The sequence below is a fragment of the Micromys minutus genome, assembly GCF_963924665.1.
Source record: "Micromys minutus genome assembly, chromosome: 3".
NCBI classification, from domain to species: Eukaryota; Metazoa; Chordata; class Mammalia; order Rodentia; family Muridae; genus Micromys; species Micromys minutus.
Window position 1 is genome coordinate 30787758 of NC_137972.1, and position 26902 is coordinate 30814659.

The 26902-nt window shown below is 37.9% G+C and overlaps 1 protein-coding gene across 6 annotated transcripts in view; it reads right to left on the reverse strand.

The window, feature by feature from the left end:
* Nucleotides 1–26902, reverse strand: part of PPARG (peroxisome proliferator activated receptor gamma) — a 127106-nt gene that overhangs the window by 25352 nt on the left and 74852 nt on the right. For all 6 annotated transcript variants that reach the window (XM_080914059.1, XM_080914056.1, XM_080914060.1 and 3 more), the window contains 4 exons: nucleotides 23649–23876; nucleotides 22175–22344; nucleotides 9890–10028; nucleotides 575–774 (listed from right to left, as the gene is read on the reverse strand). In XM_080914059.1, the coding sequence (XP_080770185.1) occupies nucleotides 575–774; nucleotides 9890–10028; nucleotides 22175–22344; nucleotides 23649–23868 (729 nt within the window). In that variant the 5' untranslated portion in view covers nucleotides 23869–23876. The remainder of the gene's footprint in view (nucleotides 1–574; nucleotides 775–9889; nucleotides 10029–22174; nucleotides 22345–23648; nucleotides 23877–26902) is intronic.

The following is a 26902-nucleotide window of genomic DNA, read 5'->3' on the forward strand; positions in this document are numbered from 1 at the left end:
ATTGGAGTAGCATAGATCCTTGCAAAATGTAGAATTCATGTATATAATTCAAAACTAGAGCCTCGTTTCCCAGGAATAAAACTAGGTACTGTAAGGAAATAGGTCTCATGATATCCTGATGTACTTTGTGCCCACTTTGAACCTGGAATAAATGATCATAGAAAAACTGAGAGGTAGAAGTGGGACACAACACCTTTCCACAACTACTCAGCCTCCTGCGTGGCTTCTCAGACACCGTTGTGACCAGAAGGCTTCATGTTCATTCATGAGTGTAGAGATGACCTATGAGTTCTTGTATTGCTCTCAAAGGTTTTTTTTTTTTTTTTTTTTTTTTTTTTTTTTTTTTTTTTTTTTTTATTACAGCTTGGAGGACTTACTCCTTTTTCAGAACAATGTTTACTTATCCTATTTGAAGACATTTCCTGTCTTTTTGGACCCAGCCTGCCACAAGATTTTAACAGCCTGCAGCTGAACTGTATTTTGCATACGCATGCGCACCAAGGCAAATTATTTAGTCAAAGGAAACAACCCCCAACCCCAGCCACCCCAATGAAGAGAGCAGAAGAGAACTAACTGATTTGTCTGTTGTCTTTCCTGTCAAGATCGCCCTCGCCTTGGCTTTGGTCAGCGGGAAGGACTTTATGTATGAGTCATACAAATGCTTTGCCAGGGCTCGCAGATCAGCAGACTCTGGGTTCAGCTGGTCAATATCACTGGAGATCTCCGCCAACAGCTTCTCCTTCTCGGCCTGTGGCATCCGCCCAAACCTGATGGCTACAGAGGAAGAGGAATGACAGGATGAATCATTGGATCATTACTAGGGCTCCGCATTGTGCTCGCTCTAGTCTTGGTTCCCACAGTGCGAGCCCCTCCTCTCTCCACCCAGTGCTGGTTCTGCCTTCTATCTACCACATTGCTTATGTTTTACTTCACAACAGTAGCACAGACAAATGAAAATTAACTTATTTACTTCTTCAGTTAAGAAAGGCAACATATGATCCTGTTAGAAAGTTGGAAGGATCTGTTTAACAAACCAGAATACATATTCATTTAACCATGAAGTAATTGAGAGACAACTCCTGTCCACCTGTTATGCAAAGTCACCTTCTTTGTAGGGCTTTCAAGTACAGCTTATAATTTCTTCCCAGTACTCCTCCAACCCTGAGCACATCAATGAGCAAAATGTTCACATTGTACTATAATTATGACTTTTTATGCCTCTAATCCCTCTGAAGAACAATATCCGGCAGATAGGGACACTGTCTTTTTTTTTTTTTTTTTTATCTTGGTAACCTCTGTACTTCATAAACGGTAAGGTAGGAGGATCTTCGCGTTTCATGAATTAAACTATAGAGAAATTCAAGTTGTTCAAACATAGGCCCTGTTCTCAGGCAGTTTGTATGAGCTATTTGTTCCGGTTGTAAAGAAAGACCAGAGAACTTGGACATTAAATGGGTGGAATTACCACCTAATTTCCCCTTAATGAGGTTCATCAGAATACCTTTAATTTGCTTCCCAAGGGGTGGGGAAGTGTGAATGTAAAGGAAAGATTTAAGACAGACTATAAGGGCTAAGGTAGGAATTAACCTGTGTGAGCTGGGGTGTGCTTGGACACAGATCCCTTGTCTAGTATGTGCAAGACCTACAACCCATTCCCAGAAAGAGAAATAAATAGGAATCTCTTTATAGATTTTTCAACTTGAATACTACTACCTACTTCTCTTCTGATATTATTTTAAAAATGCCACTTTGAGTAACATTTCTTTGGGGTCACTCTTTGTTGTTTTAAAAATGTTTATAAAGATAATAAAATAAATTTAAAATGGGGGTGCTGAAGAGTTAGTTTCATGGTTAAGAGCACATGCTCTTGTAAAGGACCTGGTTTGGTTCTCAGTAACCTTTGGTGACTCACAATCATCTACAACTCAAGTTCTAGGGGACCCGGCACACTCCTCTTGCTTTTTTTTGGGGGGGGGGATCAGGTATGTACACATATATGCATGCAGGAAAAGCATCAATAATACAATAAAATTTGAAATAAAAATGAATATTTATTTTGGTGTGTGTGTGTGTGTGTGTGTGTGTGTGTGTGTGTGTGTACATGTGTGGAGGATTTTCTCCTTCTACCATGTATGACTCAGGCCATTGAACTCAGGTCATCAGGCTTGGTTGGCTCTCATTAGGGGCATTCTTTGGACACTGCTTTCTCATAGTGGACCATCTGACTCTCGTACTCATTAGTACCTTGAGCACCATTCTATATGATATTCAAGATGATGATGGGATCCTTTACTTAGATGATTGGCTACTTGTGAGCAAAGGTTGGGGTATATTTACATATATCTCTAAAACTTGGTGACAATCAATGATGCTGAATATGAAAACCAACAGATTTATAGTTCTTTTGTTTTTGAGATGTTAAAAAAGTGTGTGTATGTCTCTCTCTGTGTGTGTGTGTGTGTGTGTGTGTGTCTGTCTGTCTGTCTGTATGTGTGAATTTGCCTACATCTCTGCATCACAGTGCATACCTAATGTCTGAGAAGGCCAGAAGAGGGCAATGGGTCCCCTGGAATTGGAGTTACAGACAGGTGTTAATTGCTATGTAGGTACTGGGAATCAAGCATGGATCCTCTGTAAGAACAGCCAGTGCTCTTAACTGCTAAGCTATCTTTCCAGCTCCAGGTAGATGGTTTTTATTCTTAGACTGACGGTAGTATGTCTATAACCATTACTGCTACATATGTCTATCATAAGACAAGGTATATGGAAACATTTCTATCTGCTCAATGACTTTATTTAATCATTGGTACTGGGGTTTGAGTCTTGGGCCTTGTGCATGCTGAACTTATGTTCTACTACTGAGCTACCACTCAACTCTTATTATTTTTTATTGTATTTTATAGTTTGAGTCTAGGTCTTGCTGCATAGCACATAGTGGCCCAGAACATAAAACTCTCCTGCACCAACCTTTCTAGTTGGCGGGATTACAAGTCACTACCATGCCCAACGAATTTTGTTTTAGAGAAAAGACTGATTTGTACTCTTGAGTCTCAAATGTGTAAATTCATCTCAGATGGCCATATACTTTATCACTAGTAAAATTATTGCTCTACGGGGACCTCATAAAAGACCTTGCTCAGAGTTAGAGGGGAAGGGATGGTTGCCTTTCAGTTTACATTAGATCAGCATATGTTCAGATACTACTTTTGCTAAATATAACCTTTGCACTCACCCCCTCAAACAGAAATCTTTAAACAATTGACATTTTTTTTAGTCAAAATTTCAGACTCCTTCTTCATTATTATTTTCCATTTTAGATGCACTGGGATAGGGAATGTCAGCTTACTGAGAGCCCCTCCCACCTGGTCCCCAGATCCACTGGACTCCCTCAGCTTATGACCATGACACTACTGTCTTCTTTTTAATATCTCTGGCCACAATAGTGGACAACAGTGTTTTCTTCTCTCCCCTGGTCTGCAGTCTCCTTGAAGACAGGAGTCTTGCTCATTACACTCAGCACTTTGCATATTATTGGGCACACAGAACATTTTGAAATACAATGAATAAAATACATGTTCATCATGAAATAGAGAACTGCTCACAAGGCCCTATCTGTCCCTCGGGGGAATGTATGCGTAGCTAATGGTTGCTGGAGGAAACAGAGGCATTTTCTTCAGTGGTGTAGACACTGGTAAGTTGTGCAAGCTCCTGTAAATAACTCCTAACACACATTTCTGTATGTTATCCTAAATAAACTCATTAGGTCATAAAATAAAAGAAGGAGGGAAGGGGGAAAGAAGAAGAAGAGGACAAAGAAGGATAAAAAAAGAAGGATGATGAAGACAACAACACAAAAGTAGAAGGAGGCTACTGCTATTTTATGGATAGTTTGGAAGAGAAAAGGGACAAGGAAAGGTAATGGGAGTGGATATGTCATGCATACAGGAAGATGCCACAGTTATGCTAATTAGTTAACATGTAGAGGTTAACAACAATGTAACAACCATGCAGAAGATCCCTTTATAGTCCTCTGGAAAGCCATTGGTAACCACCACCTCTTTCACACAAAATTAACCATTTGCTTTGCTGTCTTTTGAGCAATACATAGAAAAAGGGGACAGAGCATGTGAGTGAGAACCATTTGGGAATATTCTAAAATGACATATTTCCCATGGAGCATTCTAATAACCCATGATAGATTTATTGCTTCATATTTAGTATTAGTATTATTGAACAATAAACTTTAGGCATGTGGAATAACTAGGTATCTTGTTTTCTGGATCTGAGTATCATGCTAAAACATAGTAAACTGACGTGTTTTCAAAATACCTACAAAACTGTAGGTACATTAAAGGCGTATGCTGCTTAATTACAAAGGCATATTAAAATGGATTTTCAAGATAATAAATCAAACAAAATAGAAGAATAAAGTTAGATCCTACAATAATTTTTTTTCCTTTTAATTTTTAAGGGATGAGTGTGCAGTCATAGTAGGCTTTTAACAGCAAAGATGTGTCCCCTGGCCAGGTTTTCCATTTGTACATGTTTGTTGCATGTAAATCATGTAAGACATAACTGCTAGTCTATGACCATTACCAGTAAACAATATCACTCTTTCTTTCTCCTGATGTGCTCCCCCTCCCTATGTGTCTGTCTGTTTAAGCAGAATGTGGTATACTGGTAAGGCACAGACTACTTAGAAGAGAAAACACAAGGAATCAGAAAAATCTTCAGGAAAGACACGTGAACAGGGACTTGAATGTCAGGTAGGATTCTGATAGGGAACAGAGGGACAAGACCCAGAGACAACAATGTTTGTAAGCACAGAGATCATTTGCAGGAACAGCAAGACACAGTTTTCTTGAAGTCTATGTGAAAAGGAGGCAAGAATGGGGGAAGAGGCAAAGGCTCCTAGAGAAAGATCATGAAGAACACAGAGACAATGAGAGGTGCTTTGTGTATGAGGGATGTCGCCACCTTTTCCTTTGTGCCACAAAGACGATAACAATTGTTTGCTCTTGGTTTTTTGAATGCAGTGATAAAGTACTTATGGTAGGCTCCTGTCAGAAAAGGCCTGTTCATCTCTTGGTGACCAGAAAGGAAGGAGAGTCAGAATGGGGCTAGGGCCTCACCTCTCCTTTAAGGGCACACCTCAGTGATCTAACTAGGCCCTACCAGCTCCCAGTAGAACCAGGCACTGGCAAGTCAGCCTTCAACACAGGGCCTTTGGGTTCATTTCAAATCTAAACTACAGCAGAGTTTTTTTTTTTTTTTTTTTTTTAAAGTAATAAAGCTTAAATCTATCATTTAGACTTTCATGCTACATACTTAGGCATGTTAGGGCTATTTGCCAGGCATTGGGACAACTACCTCTAACAATGCTGAGTACCACAAAAAATTCTTAAACCACTTTTTTTCCTTTCAGATTTTTATGAAACCACTGAGAAACTATTTTTAAAGTTGTCAGCTTTTTTATCTTCAATAAAAGGAAAAAACCCACACCATTTGTATCACAGAACATCCTGATCAACAAAGCTTTCACTAACTTTTAAACATATGGAAAACATAATTATCAAATTTCAGTGTTACAGGGAAAACCTGACTAAATGACTCACTAGTAGAACAAGCTAATTCTTTTCTATTTTAGATTATTGTTAAAAATGTACATATGCTTAACCTAGTTATTTAGTTTATATGTAAAAAGTAGCTCTGAGTATGAAATATTCATACTTCAAAATGCTTTATGACTACATTTTAAACTAAAACCAATATATTTTTAAATATGGTAAATACTGGGGATGTGATAGCAGGTCTTTTCAACAGAAGATGGTTTTTTAAAGGTATAGAAACATATGCAAGTACCCATTTGACTGAAGAAGCAACAAACCCCTCTTCTCAGACAGACACTAGTTATGCCATAAGTTACAGGTCCCTCTGGGTTCCCTAGGAGCTGGGCTTATATATATGTTTGCAATCCCATTCTGAGCTCTTTCCTCTAAAGGTAGTTTAGACAGGGTATCACAATCATTGCGCTCAATGATGCAAAAGCTTCCTAAGCAATCTGTGGACTAGAAATAATGATGGATTAGTACATGATCAAAATAATTGGAACACATATTTATCTTGGTTATTTTCAGGGAAGCCTATAGTGCTTTTTCCCTACTCCATGCTGGTGATGGGCATTTGAGAAACAACCCAGTTTCTAGCAATGGGGATTCTAAAGGTATGTCCTTCTATAGCATCTAGTCTGCGGCACAACAGAGCTGCAAGTTCTACCTGAAAGGCTTCAGCTATATGCTGACTTTTAGGTCTAAAGTGTCTCCTGAAGACCCAAGTGTTCAAGTGTGACTGCTCTTGGGAGGTGGTGGAACCTTTCAGAGGTGGGAAGATGTTTGAGGGTATGTCTTGGAGGGACTGTATTGCCTCAGCTCTTCTCTTTCTCTTTTGTACTCCCAGAAGAATGAGTTCTTTCACTATAGGCAACAGGGCCACATGACCACAGATCAGAAGCTCCAAAGCTATAAGTTAAACTCTTCTTTGGCTTGGTTGTTTTTTTGCTTTTTTTTTTTTTTTTTTTTGTTTGTTTTGAGACAGGGTCTCACACTGTTGCCTAGGCTGGGTTTAAACTCATGCCAATCCTCCTGCTTCTTGAGTCTGGAGTTACATGAGTAACGTTCAAATTTAGGCAATTGATATACCAGATGTCCACATGTTTGGAAGCCTCTAATATTGTTTTGTAAAATATATGGACTAGCTGGTTAAAAAGTGAAGAATTCAGTGAGTTATGTTTTTCATTATAAATAATGAGATAATTGTCAACTGTGAAAAGACTTAATGATCATGGGCTTTGATGAGTTTTGGCATTATTCTCCAGGGCCTTTGTTTTCTTTGAAGGTTGCTGTGGAATCTCCCTTTAAAGCTGCATTGCTAATAGAGAATCTAAACATATTAAGTGGGCAAAACAGCAGAGGCAGAGGACAGAAAGAAAGTAACAGAACCTAGGTGGAGTGGCACATGCACATGCGAGAGTTAGGATTGTGAAATCTAGGTCAACCTGGGCTACACAGTGAGACTTTGTTTCCAAATAAAACAATGAAATTAAAAATTAAGAATAAAGCCACACATATTGGGTCAGGTTGGTTGTGGAATGCTCATTCTTGTATATAATGAAAACAGCTTCATATTCTACATGATGTTCATGTAGAATGCACAGAATGTCTCCTTTGGTAACTTAAAAAAGCTCACATGGAGGGAACACCTTCATGGAAGCAAGGGGAGGGGAAGGGGGAGAGGGATGGCAGTGGGGAGAAAGGGGATAACATTTGAATTGTAAATACAGAGAATATCCAAAAAGAAAAAAAGGAGGAAAGAAAAGGAAAAAAGAAGGCTTACATTGGCTAGTATGACCATAGGTACTTAGAAAATTTTGTATTCAGAAATGATTCCTCATCGGGACTTGATTAAAGCCAATTGCAGATTTCTGTCCCGTGTACAGACTATTTGGATGTTTCCTTATTGTGCAGCAAGCACACTTATCTGAAAACTTCTGAGAAGTTTTGAGCTGTTTAAGTCTCTGACACTAAACCCATTAGTTCTTGTCTTTGCAAGAAAAAAAAAAAAACAAAAAAAAAAAAACAAAAAACAAAACTGAACATACTGTTCAGATTGGCCCCCTCTAGGTAAAGTAAGTGAACTGAGTTTTTGTTTGATTGTTTTTGAGACAGAATCTCACTATGTTGTCCTGGGCAGCCTAGAACTTGCTGTGTAGACCAGGCTGACCTTGAACTCATAGAGATATCTGCCTGCCCTGTTTTGGAGTGCTAGTTAACTGTTAAAGTCAAATGATATCTTTATTATCAAGGGTATGGTAGCTTTTTTTTTTTTTTTACTTTCCTGGGTGGTGAAAAATTATACTATCCATACTACATAGGTTAGATTTTTGGGAGGAAGGGTACTGGGAATGGACTTTGGGGTCTTGTGCATGCTAAGCTCTGTACTGGCTATACTCCCAGCTTATCATTTAAATACTATTTACCTGCAAATGCTAAGCAATGGGAGACACATTTCCTGTGAGGTGTGCTTGTTTGTAAACCACAGAAAATGTTTTACATCAATGTTGCAGTGCCTGTAAGTGCTAGGAACTATATTTCATATGAATTTGAGAAATGATAATTCTTTTGACTAGGCAAAATCCAAACAGCATTAAAAGCAGTACTGGCATGCTTTCCTAGACTATCTTGATGATAATGACCTCAAAGTCAATGATTTCTTCATAAAGATGAAATAAGTTTGCTGCAACTTGATTGCATCAACTAAAATAAAGCTCTTGGCTTGAAAAACTTGTTCTTATGTTTTATGAGGTTCGAAATAAAAAGGAAATTGATGGAATTAAACCAGCAAATTATTTTGCAATCAATGACTGCAGTTATACACTGCTACAAAGCAGATGTGGTCAAATGTTGAGGAAAGTTGGACCAAAGTCCCTTTCTGTCCAGTGCTGTTGATAGCTCTATTCATAATTCACTCTTGCCTTTAAAGGAACAGGCCCACAAAGACAGCTACACCTTTTACCACTTTCAAAGTGTATAGAATCAACAAATTGGGCATTGACAAGCATCTTGATGGTTCCCACTATGAGAAACAAACATCTCCATGATGGGATACAGATTTATTCTTTACAGATATATTAGAGTCTACATAGATGAACACTAAGTTCAAGGATTATCTTCTTACCAGATCAGTTTTTCGAGAGATGAAAGCAAAAGAAAATAAAGATCGGAGCTGGGTGTAGCTCAGTGGTAAAGTGCACACTTAGTATGCACAAAGCCCTGGTTCTGATCTCCTGCATGAGAGAAAGAAAAGAGGAGAAAGGAAGGAAGGAGGGTAGGAGGGAGGGAGGGAAAATTGGATATCAAATGAAATAAAACTTTGGACTTAATCTGATAACTTTAGTATATATATATTAGTTCTTGAATCCATAAGGATTTTTTTTTTTAAAAAGCATTTACTATGACTTAACAAACACTATTAAGTTACAGCTAAAATTAGTTTTGTGGGGCAGTCAACCAATCAGAACCAAATGGTAATAAAGAATTTGTTTTTAACAGGCATAGATCTTCTGTGATTAATGTGAGTGACTGCTACAGCTCATGAGCACATGGATCTTCTCTACTATTTCTCTGAAGCCAATAATGCCATTTTTTTCCTAATGCAGGGGATGGAACCCCAGGATCTCATATGCACGATACAAATGCTTCACAGGCTACATTCTGTAAGTTTGAATTTAAACACAGGTTTTAAAAAATATGAAGTTTTATTCTCTTGCATTGATGTAGCATTGAAGTTTTGTGAGAATTCCAAACATTTGTGTCTTTTTTCTATAAGTCTGTGTGTTCTCTGAAGTCAAGAATAGTATACCACTCAAAGGCATGGCAAAGAACAACAATAAAAATACACGAACCAGAATTCTGATAATTGCTCCTTAATTCTTATACTCCGAGCGTCAGAGACACTCAGCATTTTCTTAAAGCAGGCAGAAATAACCAACACATGTGATTATAATTCTGCTTTTAAGCTGTTTTTTAAAAAAGATTTTAAAGCAGCATACATATCGTGATAATCATTGTATTTGCATTAAGGCCTCAGTTTCCCAAAGATACTTCCCCTAAGTTTTAAGTCTTTTCTCCTGTCATTGCAGGTGCCCAGCCAAATGAAGGATTCTAACTAAAAGCTGAAAGGTGCTGGCCTACATGACAGGCTCTCCTTAGGATGATTTTGAAACTTACTACTCGTTAGAAGAATTTACCCATTTCCTAGTGCCTACTGGCCTGGACCTGGCATTGGCCAGGAGTGTTAAAAGATGTACACATGGTTCTCAGTATCCACTTACCATTGTGAGACATCCCCACAGCAAGGCACTTCTGAAACCGACAGTACTGACATTTATTTCTACTTTTTTTGTGGATCCGACAGTTAAGATCACACCTATCATAAATAAGCTTCAATCGGATGGTTCTTCGGAAAAAGCCCTGCAAAAGGATATAGAAAATAAACAATTTTTAAGTCTATGTGATGCATGGAAGAAGCAACCTGTGGAAAAAGACACTTGCTGACTTGGATATTGGCAAACGTGGGTTTGGGCTGGAAGATCATTCAATCAGTAAAATGCTTGCTTTGTAAGCCTAAGGGCCTGAGTTCAATCCCCAGGAACCTTGGAAAAATGCTGGGCATTCTGTGGTTTGTGCTTGTCATCCCAGGACTGGAAGGCAAAGACCAGAGGAACCCTGAGGCTCATTGACCAGTCAATTTAGTCTAACTGGTAAGCTCCAGGCCAGTGAGAGAACCCCTTGTCTTGAATATGGTTGACAGTGTTCACAAGGGTGACACTGGTATTGTCCTCCATCTTTCACATACATGCACACACATGCATCTGCACTATATAAATATGCTTATCAGTGCACATATATGAACTTCTGTAGACACAGATAAAACACAAGGTGGGTTTGTGACACAGTTCTGCCATGGGGGCCTTGCACAAGTAACTCTGTGGTTCAATGGCTCTTTCTGTAAACCAAAGTACAGGAGGATCCTCTGAGGTTCTTTTTCACCTCTTAGACACTGAGCACATACCACTGATGTCATGCACTGTACCTTGGCTCTCCATTTGGTTTTCAGCATGCTCTAAGAAGTGCTCTGGATTTAATGTAATGCAAATAAAATACCATGTAATCAGTCCAGTCTCTCAGCAAATCATTCCAGCAGTGTGCCCCAGCCTTCTTCACAATTGTGCTAAGCAGCTTGGCAAAGTTATAGTCATTTCCTTCTAAAGCATGATCGGGGCCAATAAAAATCCACATGTGCATAACTTTTTGGAATTCTCCATGTTGCAATTTCCTGCAGGATTTGTTTTATTTATGTAGTTGAAAGAATACCCCACCATTGTAGCTTGCAAGCAGAGAGAGATAGCAGGAAATAAAATGAGAAGCAATTGGGAAATCCTCAGAAAATCTGCTACCTCAAAATGCAAATACATCCTTCTGGGACTAAGAGAGTGCTCATCTGAATTTACTACATATGTTGGATAGAATTGCAGGAAATTTAATTGGAGGCATCTTCTAGCTCCATTGTGTGTGTGTGTGTGTGTGTGTGTGTGTGTGTGTGTGTGTGTGTGTGTGTGTGATATATTTGTGTATGTATATGTCCACAGTTCTCTTTTATTTCTTATGTCCATCTTCATGAAACTCACTTTTCTTAAATTCATCTGGTCCTGTTAGGTATAAAAAACTTGGAATTGGGTCAGCAAGATGTCTTTGCAGGTAAAAAGCCATGTAAACCTAACAATTCAAGATCCCTAGAGCCCATGTTGGAAGAAGCAAATGGACTCTTGTAGGCGGTCCTCTGATCTTAACATGAGCACTGTGACACATGTGCGTGCTCATACTCAAATATTATACGCAGACAATAATATAAATAAATAAAAATAAAATTTAATTAAAAATCAAAATAAGAGCCCAGTGGATTAACATTGGCTTTGTTTTGGTGTGCATTTTAACTTTCTTTAGAATCCTCCTCCCTAGAGCTTCGTGCACATTACCAATGAGCTATCTCCCTGACTTCAGATTGACGTCTTGAATACTAAACAAATAGTCATGTTCTACTGCTTGCTTGATATTCTTACTGGAAAGCGCAATAGTCCTTCAACCTAGTGTCCTGGCCCTCCCTACAAGCTCCTTTGCGTGTGGCTTTTCCCAGTTGAGCTGAGGCAGCTCCATGCTCTGTTTCTTAAGCCAGAATTTATGAAGTCATCTTGACTTTTTTTTTTTTCTTGAAGTTACTTGATCTCTTTCTTTTTCTCAAGTGGCTAGCTCTTTCTTTAAATACAGGCTTAGTGTTCCATTATCGGAAACACTTGTAAACATAAATACTTTGGATTTCAGATTAAAACTAATTCTCTAAAATAGTTGCAAATACAAAGTAAGGTATCTTGGTCTTGGGGAAACATAGATCCAAGTCTATAAACATGAAATCTACATTCCTCTTCATCTCTTTCACCAGTACTGGGACTCCAAGTCTGTGTATGCCAGGAGAACTCTATCGCTGATCTGCATTCCTCCCCCGCCCCTTTCTTGAGAAAGGGTCTCACTATACAGCCTGGCTTTCTTCAAACTTAGAATACTCTTTCCTTAGTCTCCTAAGTGCTGTGATAGCTAGATAGGCTCCACTGTGATATTTTATATACATAACCTGAAAGTGTCTAGGAACCAACCCAAGGCTTTGTACAAGCTACACAAGCTATTGCTGAGCTATGGAGACTTTGGAGTTTTAAAGACAAGGGTCTCATTATGTAGCCCAGGCTGACCTTGAACTTGGTTTTCTCCAGCTTTGGCCTTCTGAGTGCTGAGATGTTAGATGTGTGCCATCCTGAGTAGCTGAAAAATACCTTTATACAGTATTTTTATGGAACTCATCTTTTTTACCACAATATGTTCAATGAGGTCATCCATGAAATTAAATTTCAGGGCCTTGTGGATTTTGGAGTCTAGAATTAGGAATATTCAACCTATATTCATATATCTACACTCTTTATTACAAATCTTGGTAACTTCTTCTCTTCTCAGTCAGCCTTATCCTTCATCTGATGTTGTCTTCCTGTCTCTGCATGTGCCCCACTTCTGGAACTCCTTGAGTCTTATTCTTTATCTTGTTTCTAGTAGTGCTTGTGACTTTCTAACAGATCACAGAAATTACCCACGTAAGTGTCTAAATGCTCAGCATAAATGCCTAAGGGTTTTTCCCCCCCTGTTCTTACCCCTCTCTTAAAATTGTGACTTTCATAAGGGTAGAGTTGTCTCTTTACCACTGGATACAGCCAGAACCTTCAACAATATGTCAGTAAAATCTCACATGAATGCTTCCCTAATTTCTTTATAAGCCTGTTTATCCATTGAATAGAGGAAGGCTACTGATTTATTTGAGTTAATTTTATATTCAGCCACTTTGCTGAAGTTATTTATCAGGTTTAGGAGTTCTCTGGTGAAATTTTTGGGGTCACTTTAGTATACTATCAAATCATCTGCAAGTAGTGATATTTTGACTTCTTTCCAATTTGTTTCCCTTTGACCTCCTTTTGTTGTCTAATTGCTCTGGCTAGGACTTCAAGTACTATATTGAATGGGTAGGAAGAGAGTGGGCAGCCTTGTCTAGTCCTTGATTTTAGTGGAATTGCTTCAATTTTCTCTCCATTTAGTTTGATATTATCTACTAGTTTGCTGTATATCGCTTTTACTGTGTTTAGGTATGGGCCTTAAATTTCTGATCTTTCTAAGACTTTTATTATGACTGGGTGTTGAATTTTGTCAAATGCTTTTTCTGCATCTAATGAGATGATCATGTGGTTTTTTTTCTCTGAGTTTGTTTACGTAGTGGATTTCTTTGATGGATTTCTGTATATTGAACCATCCCTGAATTTCTGGGATGCAGCTTGATCATGGTGAATGGTGGTTTTGATGTCTTCTTGGATTCAGTTTCCAAGAATTTTATTACATATTTTTGCATCAGTATTCATAAGGGAAATTGGTCTGACATTCTCTTTCTTTGTAGGGTCTTTGTGTGGTTTAGGTGTAAGAACAATTGTGGCTTTGAAGAATGAATTGGGTAGTGTTCCTTCTGTTTCTATTTTGTGGAATAGTTTGAAGAGTATTGGTATTAGGTCTTCTTTGAAGGTCTAATAGAATTCTGCACTAAACCCATCTGGTCCTGGGCATTTTTTTTTTTTTTTTTGACTTTTAATGACTACTTCTATTTCTTTAGGGATTATGTGACTGTTTGGATGGTTTATCTGATCCTGATTTGACTTTGGTACATGGTATCTGTCTAGAAAATTGTCCATTTCCTCAAGATTTTCCAGTTTTGTATAGGCTTTTGTAGTAAGATCTTATGATTTATTTTTAATTTCCTCAATTTTTGTTGTTATGTCTCCCCTTTCATTTCTGATTTTGTTAATTTGGATACTGTCTCTGTGCCCTATGGTTAGTCTGGCTAAGGGTTTATCTATCATGTTTATTTTCTCAAAGAAACAGCTCCTGATTTTGTTGACTTTTTGTATAATTCTTTTTGTTTCTACTTGGTTGATTTCAACTCTGAGTTTGATTATTTCCTGCTATTCACTCCTCTTGGGTGTATTTGCTTCTTTTTGTTCTAGAGCTTTCAGGTGTGCTGTTAAGCTGTTAGTGTATGCTCTCTCCAGTTTCTTTTTGAAGGTACTCAGAGCTATGAGTTTTTCTCTTAGCACTGCTTTCATTGTGTTCCATAAGTTTGGGTATGTTGTGCCTTCATTTTCATTAAATTCTAAACCAAGCAAGTGAAAGATCTGTATGATAAGAACTTCAAGTCTCTGAAGAAAGATATCAAAGAAGATCTCAAAAAATGGAAAGATCTCCTATGCTCATGGATTGGCAGGATTAATATAGTAAAAATGACCATCTTGCCAAAAGCAATCTACAGATTCAGTGCAATCCTCAACAAAATTCCAACTCTCAATTCTTCATAGAGCTAGAAAGAGCAATTCGAAAATTTATTTGGAATAACAAAAAACCCAGGATAGCAAAAACTATTCTCAACAATAAAAGAACTTCTGAGGGAATTAAAATTCCTGACCTCCAGTTGTTATTACAGAGCCATTGTGACAAAAACTGCATGGTATTGGTACAGAGATAGGCAGGTTGATCAGTGGAATAAAATTAAAGACCCAGAAATGAACCCACACACCAATGGTCACTTGATCTTTGACCAAGAAGCTAAAACCATCCAGTTGAAGAAAAATAGTATTTTCAACAAATAATGCTGGTTCAACTGGTGGTCAGCATGTAGAAGAACACAAATTGATTCATTCTTATATTCTTGTACAAAGTTCAAGTCCAAATGGATCAAGGACCTCCACATAAAAACAGATACACTGAAACTAATAGAAGAAAAAATGGAGAAAAACTTCGAACACATGGGCCCAGGGGAAATTGGGATCTATCCCATATACAGCCACCAAACCCAGTCACTATTACTGATGCCAAGAAGTGCTCACTGACAGGAGCCTGATATGGATGTTTCCTGAGATGCTCTGTCAGAGTCTCAGATAAGGATGCTTGCAGCTAACCATCAGACTGTGCATGGGAACCCCAATGGAGGAGTTTATAGAGAAAGAACAGAAGAAGCTTAAGAGGTTTGCAATCCCATAGGAAGAACAACAATATCAACCAACCACCCCCCAGAGCTCCCAGGGACTAAACCACCAACCAAAGAGTACACATGGGGAGACCCATGGCTCCAACTGCATATGTAGCAGAGGGTGGCATTGTCTGGCATCAATGGGAGGAAAAGCCCTTGGCCCTGTGAAGGCTCATTTCCCCCAGGGTAGGGAATGCCAGGGTGATAAGGTGGGAGTGGGTGGGTAATAAGTGGGTGATAAGTGCAGCATCCTCATAGAAGCAGGGGGAGGGGGAATGGAAGAGGGGGAAACCAGGAAAGGGGATAACATTTGAAATGTAATACATAAAATGTCCAATAAAAATTAAAATCTCACATATGATTTTATCTCCTGATCATAGTGTTTGTTACTATGAGCAAGTTTACATAAGCATCACTGTAAAGTTTTTCTTGCTTTATTGAGATAAGGTCTTGCTATATAGGCTGGTCTCAGAATTGCAGCAATCCTCTTGCCTCAACCATCTGAGTGCTAGAATTACAGGCATATATCATCACTCTCAGATCATTGTACACATTTAATTTACATATATGCAAGGGTTATCCTTGTCAGAATTTTTGTATTATATGGTATACAAATGTTATATTTTATAAGATAATGCAAGATTGTTTTCAAAAATGATCATATTAGTTTATAATCCTCTAAACTGTTTTAAAATTTAATGTCTCACTGCTTACTTGGTGACTTCAGACTTCCTTTTGTTTGTTGTCTTCCTCAGCTGCCCTCATACCTGTGACTATAGGTAGATGACACAATGCCCAACTGTCAGGTTTTGTTGAGAATCTACTATATGTGAGATATAAGTGTGATCTCAATACATAGTCCACTGGCTTTTCTTTTCTATACTGGTAATGGGACATCTTATCTAAAATGGAACACTAGGCATTTTTCATATGTTCTTGGATTCTTACTTGATGTCTGTCACATGTGTTATGAGCATCTTCTCCTCTCTGGCTTTATGTCAAAATGCAATTTCAGTGATTTTTAAAAACCTGTAAACATTTCATTCAGTTTCTGTTCTTGAGTGATGCCAGGCACACTCCCTAGCACTTTGAATTTTGTTTGTGTATCCAATCTCACCATAATAATTTTTGTCAATGGATTTTGGTGGTGATCTTTCTGTCTCACTGGATGCTTGTGTTCATTCTTTCTTCCTAGCACTCTGTAGTCTTACTGTGGTGTATGTAGGCACAGATTTTCTTTTACTCATTTTCTTGGTTGTGTTTTCTGAATCTGGGTTTTTCTTGTTTATCTGTTTTGGGATTCCAATTAGTCAAATGTTATTTCTTGTCTTGGCCTTTGTGTTTCTGGACCTCTCTTTTGTGCTGTCCATGTTTTTCTTTCTATTTGTTTACTAACATTGACTGCATATGTAAAAATCAGACGCCAGTTAAACGGGACCGCATAAAGAACAAATTATACCAATGAAAGTAAAAAAAAAAAAAAAAACAAAACAAAACAAACATTTCTCACTAATGTTTATTAGTGAGACTAGTGAGGACTTTTCCTGAACTCACTCTGATATTGATTATTGATTAGAGTTTTAAAAACTCTCAACAATTCTACCAGCTCTGAGAATTTAATGAGCCTTCAAAATCTAACCAACCCAGGATGAACACTGCTATTATTTTTGTGATTCAGATGTTATCTTTCCCTACTGTGTCCAGAATGATATTTGAGCTTTACATTGGCTTTTTCATTGTGATAATTATATATTTAACCTTTTGAAATTTCACTTGACTTAGTTTTTAAACCTGTGCATTCCTGAGGGGGCTGTGTGGCTAATTCCTTGCTTTGATTCCATCCCTCCTTTTAAAACAAGTCTTACAGATCTGCTCTATACCCTTTATCAGGCCATCTCAATACCTGCTTTTGGGAGATGGGTAGAGGCTATCAATACCAGTTTTGTTATTTCTTGATAGATGCTATTCAGTATTATTGCTTTATCATGTGGTTCCAAATGTTTTATTTTAAAGTTACCTTTTGACCATAAACTGTAGAGTCTACAGAGGGAATTTTTCCCTTCAAAGAGAAATTAAAGATGCTTGTTCTGGAAGTCCAGACATGGCTGACTACAACATTTCTAATAACTTTGAGAATCCTGGCTCCATCTGAAAGCCCAACTCAGTTCTCCTAATGGCTCCAAGTAGCCTTAGCACCTTCTCAGTTCTGTGGGCATCTCCACAGGAAAGTCCTGCCAGGGATTCTTTGTTTTGTATTTGATAATTTTTTTGTTTGTTTGTTTTTTGGAAATTCTGTTACTCCTTGTGAGATCAGCAGTATCCCTAAGAATAAGTCCCATATAGAACCTGATATGGTTTAAACCCCTTACCTTTCAAAAGGTCACAAGGACTGTGCCAATGCTAATGATTAGCAGTAAATTAATATGCAAAGCCTACTCCATTTGTGAGAAATTTTGATTGCCATAATAATAAAAAATAGCTTAATTATTAATTAATATTAGCTTAATTATTACTTAGCTTAATTGTTATTAAAATTTAATAATATATGATATATACCCAAAGTAAATTATTTTAGGAATATTTAGCATTCTTTAATTCTAAAGAGTGATCATCCTGACTATCATTTATGCATTTAATACAGATACAAAAATATTCTTCTGAGACAAGGACTCACTGTATCGTGCTGGCTAGCCTTGAACTCACAGAGATGTGCCTGCCTCTGCCTTCTGAGTATTGGAGCTAATGATGTATGCCACTATGCCCAACCCTGTATGCAAAATTTTAATCTGAATACTAATAGAATATATATCTAAGAACTTACTATCATTGTTATTCCCCTTCAATTTTATGATAAGCATTTTTTCCTTGTTATTTAACTCTTTCAAGAGGAAGATATAAGAATATCCTGGATTTTTTTTTTTTTTTGTTAATTTATTTACTGACTTGAAGAATGAAGTTGGCTTTTCCAAAGTTTCTTCATATCACTAATAAGAAAACACTCTAACAGTACTATATTATTTTAGGGTCTATTAAACAATGTGTATTTTCCATCTGCATTTTTAATTTTGCTTATTCTTTTAACACTTAACTCTTTGGATTCTTATGCAGTGAAAGTGTAATGAAGTTTGTAGGTTACTGTTTCAAAAGTATATACATTGACTCCAATGTCTTTCTATTTGCCTTTAAGAAAATAATTCTTACTTTTGCTTATGCATTTTTTGAAAATGTTTTCCAGGTTTCTCTTTAATTATTTTATTTATTAAACTGTTATTATTATTGTTGTTATTTGCAGGGGGGTGTGTACCTGTGTGCCATGGTCTGTGTGTAGAGGTCAGATAATAAGTCTGTGGAACTGATTTTCTCTTTCCACCTTTAAGTATGTTCTGGATTTGCACCTCAGGTGATCAGGTTTGTTCAAGAAGCACTTTTACCTGCTGAGCTATGTTGATGGACCAAGTATTTAATTTTCCCCCTTTATTTTTATGTGTATAGGTATTTTACCTGCAGCCTTGATGCAGTGCCTACACAGTCCAGAAGAGGTCGTCAGATCCCTGGGACTGTAGTTCTAAAAGGCTGTGAGCTACCATGTGGGAGCTGGGAATTGAGCCTGAGTCCTCAGGAAGAACAGTCAGATCTACTGTGTCATCTCTCCAGCTTCATGGTTCTTTTATTTCTAACAAAAGTTCATGTACAACAAGCTGAGTCCTTAGCATGGTATTGATTTTACCATGAGATTGAAAGTTTTGTGCGGGGATGGAACGCAGCCTTCTTATGAAGTAGTTCAGCCCATAAGAGCTGAGTTACTGAGCTACCCTAAGCAGGCAAGAATGTATCTGTTTTGAGTGTGTCTCTCAAAGGTTCAAGTGTTAAGTTAATCTTTATGTGAAGTGGAAGAGGGTGGAAACTTAATCAGACTGTTGGAGGCTAGAGGTGGGGCCTTTGGACAGTGATTAAGATTAGATAAGGCCATTAGGGTGGAGTCCCTGTGATTGAATTCTGGTTACTTCATGAGAGGAAGACACACACACACACACACACACACACACACACACACACACACACACACTCCTGTTTCTCATCTCTCAACATTTGTAGTTGTACACTACTTTAGAATTCTCCATCAAGAAAGCAATTACTAGTTGCTGACTCTCTACCTGGGGCCAGAACAACAAACTAAATAAATCTTTTCTTTATAAGTATGAGGCCTCAGGCATTTCATTTTATTAATGAAGAACCTAAAACAGTGGTGACTCAAGAAAACAGAAACAAAAAGCATATTTGCAAGCAGCAAGCAATAGTGTTCTTGAGCTCCAAGTCACATATAACCTGTCAGAAACAAGATGTTTTGTTTTGTATAAGCCCGGAATAGAGAACACACCAAGAACCTGTAATTATTTCACCCTAATCAACTCTAATAAGTTTACTCCTCTGTTTGCCTTTTGGCAGGAATCACAAATGTGAGCTGCCCCCACTGGTCTCTTAACTGTGTTTAAGAAGATCTCATAACAGCTCTCTTATGCAATATTCCTTTTGATCTATAAATGAGTCCCCAAGCTTTATGGTCAATTGAAGTTTAATTAAGGGACTATCACATACTCTATGGAAATGACAAACATTAAATTGCAAAGGTGCATTTTAAGCTCTGTACAGGTAAGACAAAAAAAAAAACACTTGCTAATTTTATTCTTTTTAGTTCTCATGGGTACTGGTGATAAGCTAAGAGGAAATCTTTGTGACTGACAGCTATTGGCCTGATGTATTGGAAATGAGGAAGCAATTTGGTGCTTGAGTTGTGTTTCTTCAGGTTCCATGACCTGAAGTAGATGGAGATCTATAAGTGGGAATCAAACTTTTGAGTCTCAGAACTTGCTTATAAGTTCTTATTTTCTAGGCACTCCACCAACATATAGGAAATAAGTTACTACAAAGTCTGAATGACCATACAGTTCACACTCATTAATGTATATGACCAGCATGACCCAAACCGAATAGTTTTTTTCAGATAAATATGTCTCAGAATTCAGAAACACACACACACACACACACACACACAATACCCACACAGTCACACACACACACACACACACACACATACACACACACACACAATACCCACACAGTCTCACACACACACACACACACACACACACACACACACAATACCCACACAGTCTCACACACACACACACACACACACACACACACACACACACACACACAATACCCACACAGTCACACACACACACACACACACACAAATGGGTAAACCTTATTTACTAAATACAGTGATATGCTCTTCCTCACAGGGATCTTAGATTATTGATTGTGCATTATGATTGAACCGCAAATATTTTAATCACACACTGATTTCTTTTCATTGTGTTTGTTTTTTGAAACAAGGTCTCTTGCCACCCCTCTGCCTCCACCTCCTGTGAGTGGGGATTACAGGCATGTGCCATCATGCCAGGCTCATGAATGGGCTTTGGTGTTTAAATGAAAGCATCTCTTGCCAGGAGTGTTTCAAGGACTCCTTTTGAAATTCAAATCTTAGAGATGTATAAGACCTTGGCTGCCAACCTAATCAAATTGTTTTCTACATAAGGTGATTGAGGGCTGAAGTGTTTATGTGACTGGCAGGCTATGCTTGAGAAAGTGGCAGAGGCAACTCTGGCTTGTATCTTTTTACCACATTAGATTACTTTTGGACTGAAAGAACCTTACAGATCCAACTAAATTTCATGGCTTTAGAGATGAGAAAATGTTTGTAGAATGTGGCTAAATAATGGCTACACACGCACACACACGTGCACACACACGTGCACATTATCTGCTGAGGGTTACAAATTTCATAAAATTAGTTTTCATTTATTGGTCTGGTATCCATCTAGAGCCCAGAAGTCCTAACCCCGCCCACCTTGTGTGCTTCATCTTTATTCTCCAGAAAAAGCTGAAATGAAGCAGGATTTACTTCATTTATTTATGCTCTATTTTGTTTCAAATATGGCTGGCTTGAAACTCACTGTGGAGACAAGGCTGACTTTGAACTCATAGAGATGCTCCTGTAGCTGCTCCTGGGTGCTAATATTAAAGGTATGCACCACCACACCTTTCAGTATTTATAAGGTAAACACCAAATAAACAATGTATTTTATGGTTTCCAGAACATGGTAAGTTAGATGCTAACATCCCTGAGTATGTTAAAGTTATTTTAAAACTGTATATAAAAACATGAATATATTAATGTGTTTTTCTTATAATTGGAGCAGCATATCCCTAATTTTCTAAAATACTCTTTTTACAAAGGAAGAGCTCAGTTGTTGCTTTTTGTCCTTCCATTATACAAGGCTTAGTTTGCTGCTGGACTAAGGGAACAGCACTAGCTTAGGGCTTGGTAGGGACAAACCTCAGTAACCCATAATTTTGTTTTTCCTTTTGCAGTCCTGGGAATAAGTAAAGCCCCCACCCAAGTGACCCTATACCTTTGTTTCACAATTCCTACAGTTGTAATGTAGAAATATGCTTAATACTACAGCATTTGTCTGTGGGTCAAGTGATATACATATATAATCTATGAAGCCTTACTTGTTTTAAGAAATTACATAGCACAATGAAAAATACACTAAAGAAATTAGAAAATTTAGGTCCTAGTACTAGCTCATTATTCACTGTCTTGCTATGATACCTTGGATAAGTTCTTAAAAAAAAAAACAAAACAACAACAACAACAAAACTCTGCAAGATCCACTGAGATGCCTCAAAGAATCATTTTAGAGAAGGGTAGTGGGACAGAGTAATGCTGATTTTTATTCACTCTTCTTAGATTATTTGAAGAATGAGTTCTGTGAAAAAAAATCCCCACAACTTCATCTTAATTTCTTAGAGTGAGTTTGTTACAGGAAATGGAATAGGCAAAATTGTAGAAAATTCTAGGATGATTTTTAACATTTATTTTTACCTTGCATCCTTCACAAGCATGAACTCCATAGTGGAAGCCTGATGCTTTATCCCCACACACTCGGCACTCAATGGCCATGAGGGAGTTGGAAGGCTCTTCATGAGGCCTGTTGTAGAGCTGGGTCTTTTCAGAATAATAAGGTGGAGATGCAGGTTCTACTTTGATCGCACCTGTGCACGGGAAAATTTGAGAAGATGGTTATCTCATGACAAACAATCTTAAAGAGGCTCTGTGGCTTTCTATGGTGGCCTTCATATTTTCATGCCATAACTTTACTGTCTCAGGAGAGGTGCTGGGAACATGAAGAAACATTGGTGCTCAGATAGGAAAAAGTAAGACTTTATCATCTCAGGCAAGTCACGACACCCCAGAGCCTCACCTGCACAAATAAAGCAGGAAGGGAATTAAGTGCCCCCTCTGCCACTCCCCACTGACATTGCACAGGGTTTGAAGAAGTGCAACTTATTTGGCAAGGGAATGGGATGCATCTGGCATTCATTTTGCTATTGAATGTTTTATTGAAATGGTGCATTTTTAGAGATAGTTTTAAACTTTTCTTGCAAAAGATACAGAAGGAACATGGGCAAGAAAATGCCATGGTGAGCCCAGCCTGAGGTTCCAGGTTATCAACAGGGTTGAGTCAAGAGGTGGTTTGTAAAGAGATCTTTGATAGAGAACAAGAGCAACCTATGTGAAGCAAGTACTGCACTTGCCTGTGGCTCAGACCTGTTGAATTTCCATATTAGGTTTTAACCCAGAACCACACAGATAAATACAGCCACGTATACTTTCTGTCTAAAGAAAACAACTAGAAATTACAGGAAGTTCTTATTTATTATCAAGCAATGGTTGCCAGTGACACAGGGGTGACTCTGGAAAACCAGCACATCAGCCCACAAGATAAAAATCAAGGAAACAGCACCACAGAAATGATACTTTATCTTGAAAAGTTCAGTTCTGGTTTTTCTTGAGGCTGATGTTTGATGTTAATTTACTTAATGGCATAATGATCTGTCAATCACCCACAATGTTAAAATGTAAGTTTATGCCTCAAACTAGGGTTTGAGGCAAATTTTACGAACTACAGATTAGAAAGAAAACCTAACTGTAATAATAATTTAGTGATGATGAGTCATATAAGTTGATCTGCAACTGTGACTTAAGAAGCTTGGAGAATTCAAAGTTTACATGATGAACTCTCACCCTGGCAATGTAACCATCCTAGAAAATGTTCCAAAGATGGAAACAAGAAAAGAAAGAAGGGAGGGAGGAGAAGAAAGTGGGGGGTAGGTTGGGAACATTGCTGTGCTCTCTTCTTTTTGGCCTATCACAGACATCTAGGACTTCAAACAGAGTGAATAAACAACTAAGTAAAGATGCCTTCTCTTCAGAATGCTAATCTCATAAGCATTTATTTAAGGATTACTCAGAGACTGTCTAATTCCAGTCCTAGTAGTTTGAAAAGTGAACATACTTTGGTATTCTTGGAGCTTCAGGTCATATTTGTAATCAGCAACCATTGGGTCAGCTCTTGTGAATGGAATGTCTTCATAGTGTGGAGCAGAAATGCTGGAGAAATCAACCGTGGTAAAGGGCTTTATATCAAAGGAGTGGGAGTGGTCATCCATCACAGAGAGGTCCACAGAGCTGATTCCGAAGTTGGTGGGCCAGAATGGCATCTCTGTGTCAACCATGGTAATTTCTGAAATGGAAAAAAAGAGAACAGGATATGAGTCAAGTTCTGAAGGAGAGAGCAGTCCTCAAGGACATACAGAAAGGGAGATGACTGAGTTTAATAAAGCATTACACTCAGACTTCTCTAGAGGGATGAGTGCATTACTACCTTTCTAGCACCATCCAGCTAAGAAGTAAAGTCTGCCTTTACCCGAGTTTCTGTATTGAGGACTTACGATTTGCTCCCTTAGTAAATTTCAAATATATGATACAGTATTCCTAACTATAATCATTTTGCTGTCCATCAGGTCTCCAGAGCCTAATGGAAACTCTGGCCAGTCTTCCTATTTTCCTTATGCCTAGTCCTTGGCAACTAACAAATGTATGGCATTTGGTTTCCTGAGTCTAGTTCATTTCTCTTAGTACAGTGTTCCTTTGGGTCATCTATATTGCTACAAGGAATAGAATTTTCATTTTCAAGGCCATAGAGTATCCTATTGTGTATGTGTATGTGTGTGTGCATACATGTGCATATGTGTGTATTCTGCACGTGTGTATATATACTACAGAATTTTTGTTTAGTTTTACTTGTTTGTGTGTGTGTGTGTGTGTGTGCTTTTGTATATACGTGCACTCTGCATGTTTGTGTCTAGACACACTACTGAGCCTTTTGTTTACTTTTACATGTTTATATGTTTTAGATTCTTATATTAATTTCATGTCTTGGCTATAGAGAATAGTGTCATAATAGACATAAAAGCATAGAAATCTTGACATGGCAATTTTAGTTTTCTGGCCATATTTCTAGCAGTGGGTCTGCTAATCACATGGAAATCATACTTCTGATTTTTTGAGAATTTCTACTTGTTTTGTATAGTGACTGCACAGTGTGTAGTATACATCACTAAAAATGTCTCTCTTGTTCCATGTCCTTTCTTCTCTTCATGTATTAATCATCCTAACAGTTGTGGAACAGTGTATTTTTATTGTAGTTTTGATTTGGTTTTCTCTGGTAATTAGTGATGTTGAAGTTTTGTTTTGTTTTGTTTTTTGTACCTCTTCACCATTTCTATGTCTTCATTTCAGAAATAGCTATGAATAGTCTTTGCATTGTTTTGGACTAAGATCTTTGGTGTTTTGTTATTGATTTGTATTCTTCTGTGTGTATTCATATGTGTGTGTTTGCATGTGTGTGTGCACATATGTGCTTGTACATATGGAGGGGTTATCTTCAGGAACGTCCTTTACACTGTTTGAGATAGTGTTTCTTGTGTCTGAACGTTCACCAGTTAGGTTAGAATGGCTGGTGGTAAGCTCCAGAAATCTTCTTTTTCCACCTTCCCAGTGCTGGGATTACAAGTGTATGCTACTGTGCCTGGTATTTTTTTGTGGCTTCTAGATACTAAACTCAGTTTCTCATGCTTACAAGCTCCTAACTGAATGAGCCCTGCATACCTATGTTCTCTCTCTTTCTCTCTCTCTCTCTTTCTCTCTCTCTCTCTCTCTCTCTCTCTCTCTCTCTCTCTCTCTCTCTCTCTCTCTGTCCCCTCCCTCCCTCTCTTCCTCTCTCTCTTTTTTTGCCTCTGGTTCTTAGATGCTTGGACTAAAAGTGCATGCTACCACACCTAGCTCTTTTTTTTAAAATATATTTTTATTCTATGTGTATGAGTGTTTGACAACATGTATGTATGTGTACCATGCACATGCTTGGTACCCATAGAAGCCAGAAGAATATGCCAGAAACCCTGAAACTGGAGTTACTGACAGTTAGGTGCTGGGAACTGAACCAAGGCCCTCTGGAAGAGCAGCAAATCTCCATTTTTCTAAGTATTATTTGCTACCATAGTAAGTAAAACAAAATTTTGACCTATTTAGGTCTCAAGTAATGAATATCAGCTGTGAGTCACTGGTAAGTATAGACTATAAATTTTTATGGAATTGTAAGTTTGATTTGGCTTGCTTGAAATGAGCTCACCATTCAAAGTAGTGCCTAGAAAAGCAATCTCTACTCTAAATGCTACAGAACTGTGTCAATTCAACATTGCTAACCCTGGTGACAAAAAAATAAACTCATAAACTTTATCTTGGTTGTAGTCACATTAGCACCACTTGACAAAGGTTTGACTCACAGTAAATGCTCATTAAATATTTATCTATTAAATACTGAATGAACTGGTGGCTGGAGGAAATGACTCTGAACTTTCAGCAGAAGGGCAGGGAAGGAGAGAAACAAACAGAACCAATGAGTGCCTCTCATGTACCAGACACCCTTTATTTCACATATGCTGAAAAATACTGAATTTATAGATAAAACGACAGGACTAGAGAGGATTCATGACTTGTTGAAGGTCTATAGGCTAGGTGGGTGCAGGTGATTCAAACTCAAGGCTGACTTAGAAGCTATCCTTTCAAATAACCTGTCATTGGTAAAAATGTACTGGGTTACGGGCTCCTCTCACAGGGCTATCTGTGAATAGTTCTCTCACCTTTTCCCACCACCCAGAGAGCTAAGGCATTTTTTTTTTCCCACAAAGGCTAAATGAGATGAAAGAATTTAGCTATGGTTTTCATGAGAAAACAAGTAAAGATACTAGCTCTGTGAATGTGCTTCATGGTTGCAAGAGGGCCCACAAGGCAAAGTTTGGGTTCCCTTGTTAAATATCTGCATATTAAGTACCCAAACAACCTTTAGTTATCTATGTTATGGTGTAGACACTGCATACCAAAAAGAAGAATGTGCATTGGTGATAACTTAGAGGACGTCCTGGTCTCGGTGACATCTAGAAAGAGGTCTGTATTCCTAATTAGCAGGAATACCCATCAAACTATGTCATTTGCTTCATAATTCATCCTCATGGACCCAGACAAAGTCACTGCACTTACTTTGTCTTTATCCCTTATATGTTTAATTTTCATCTCTCTATTTTCTTACCCTTTGTTATCAGATATTTTTCTCTTAAAAGATGTATTTTATTGTCCAGACTGTAATACTCTTAAAGTTGGCTGTTTCTCATGGTATCTCTTGTGACTGATTGAGTTAAAGGTGGTGGGTAT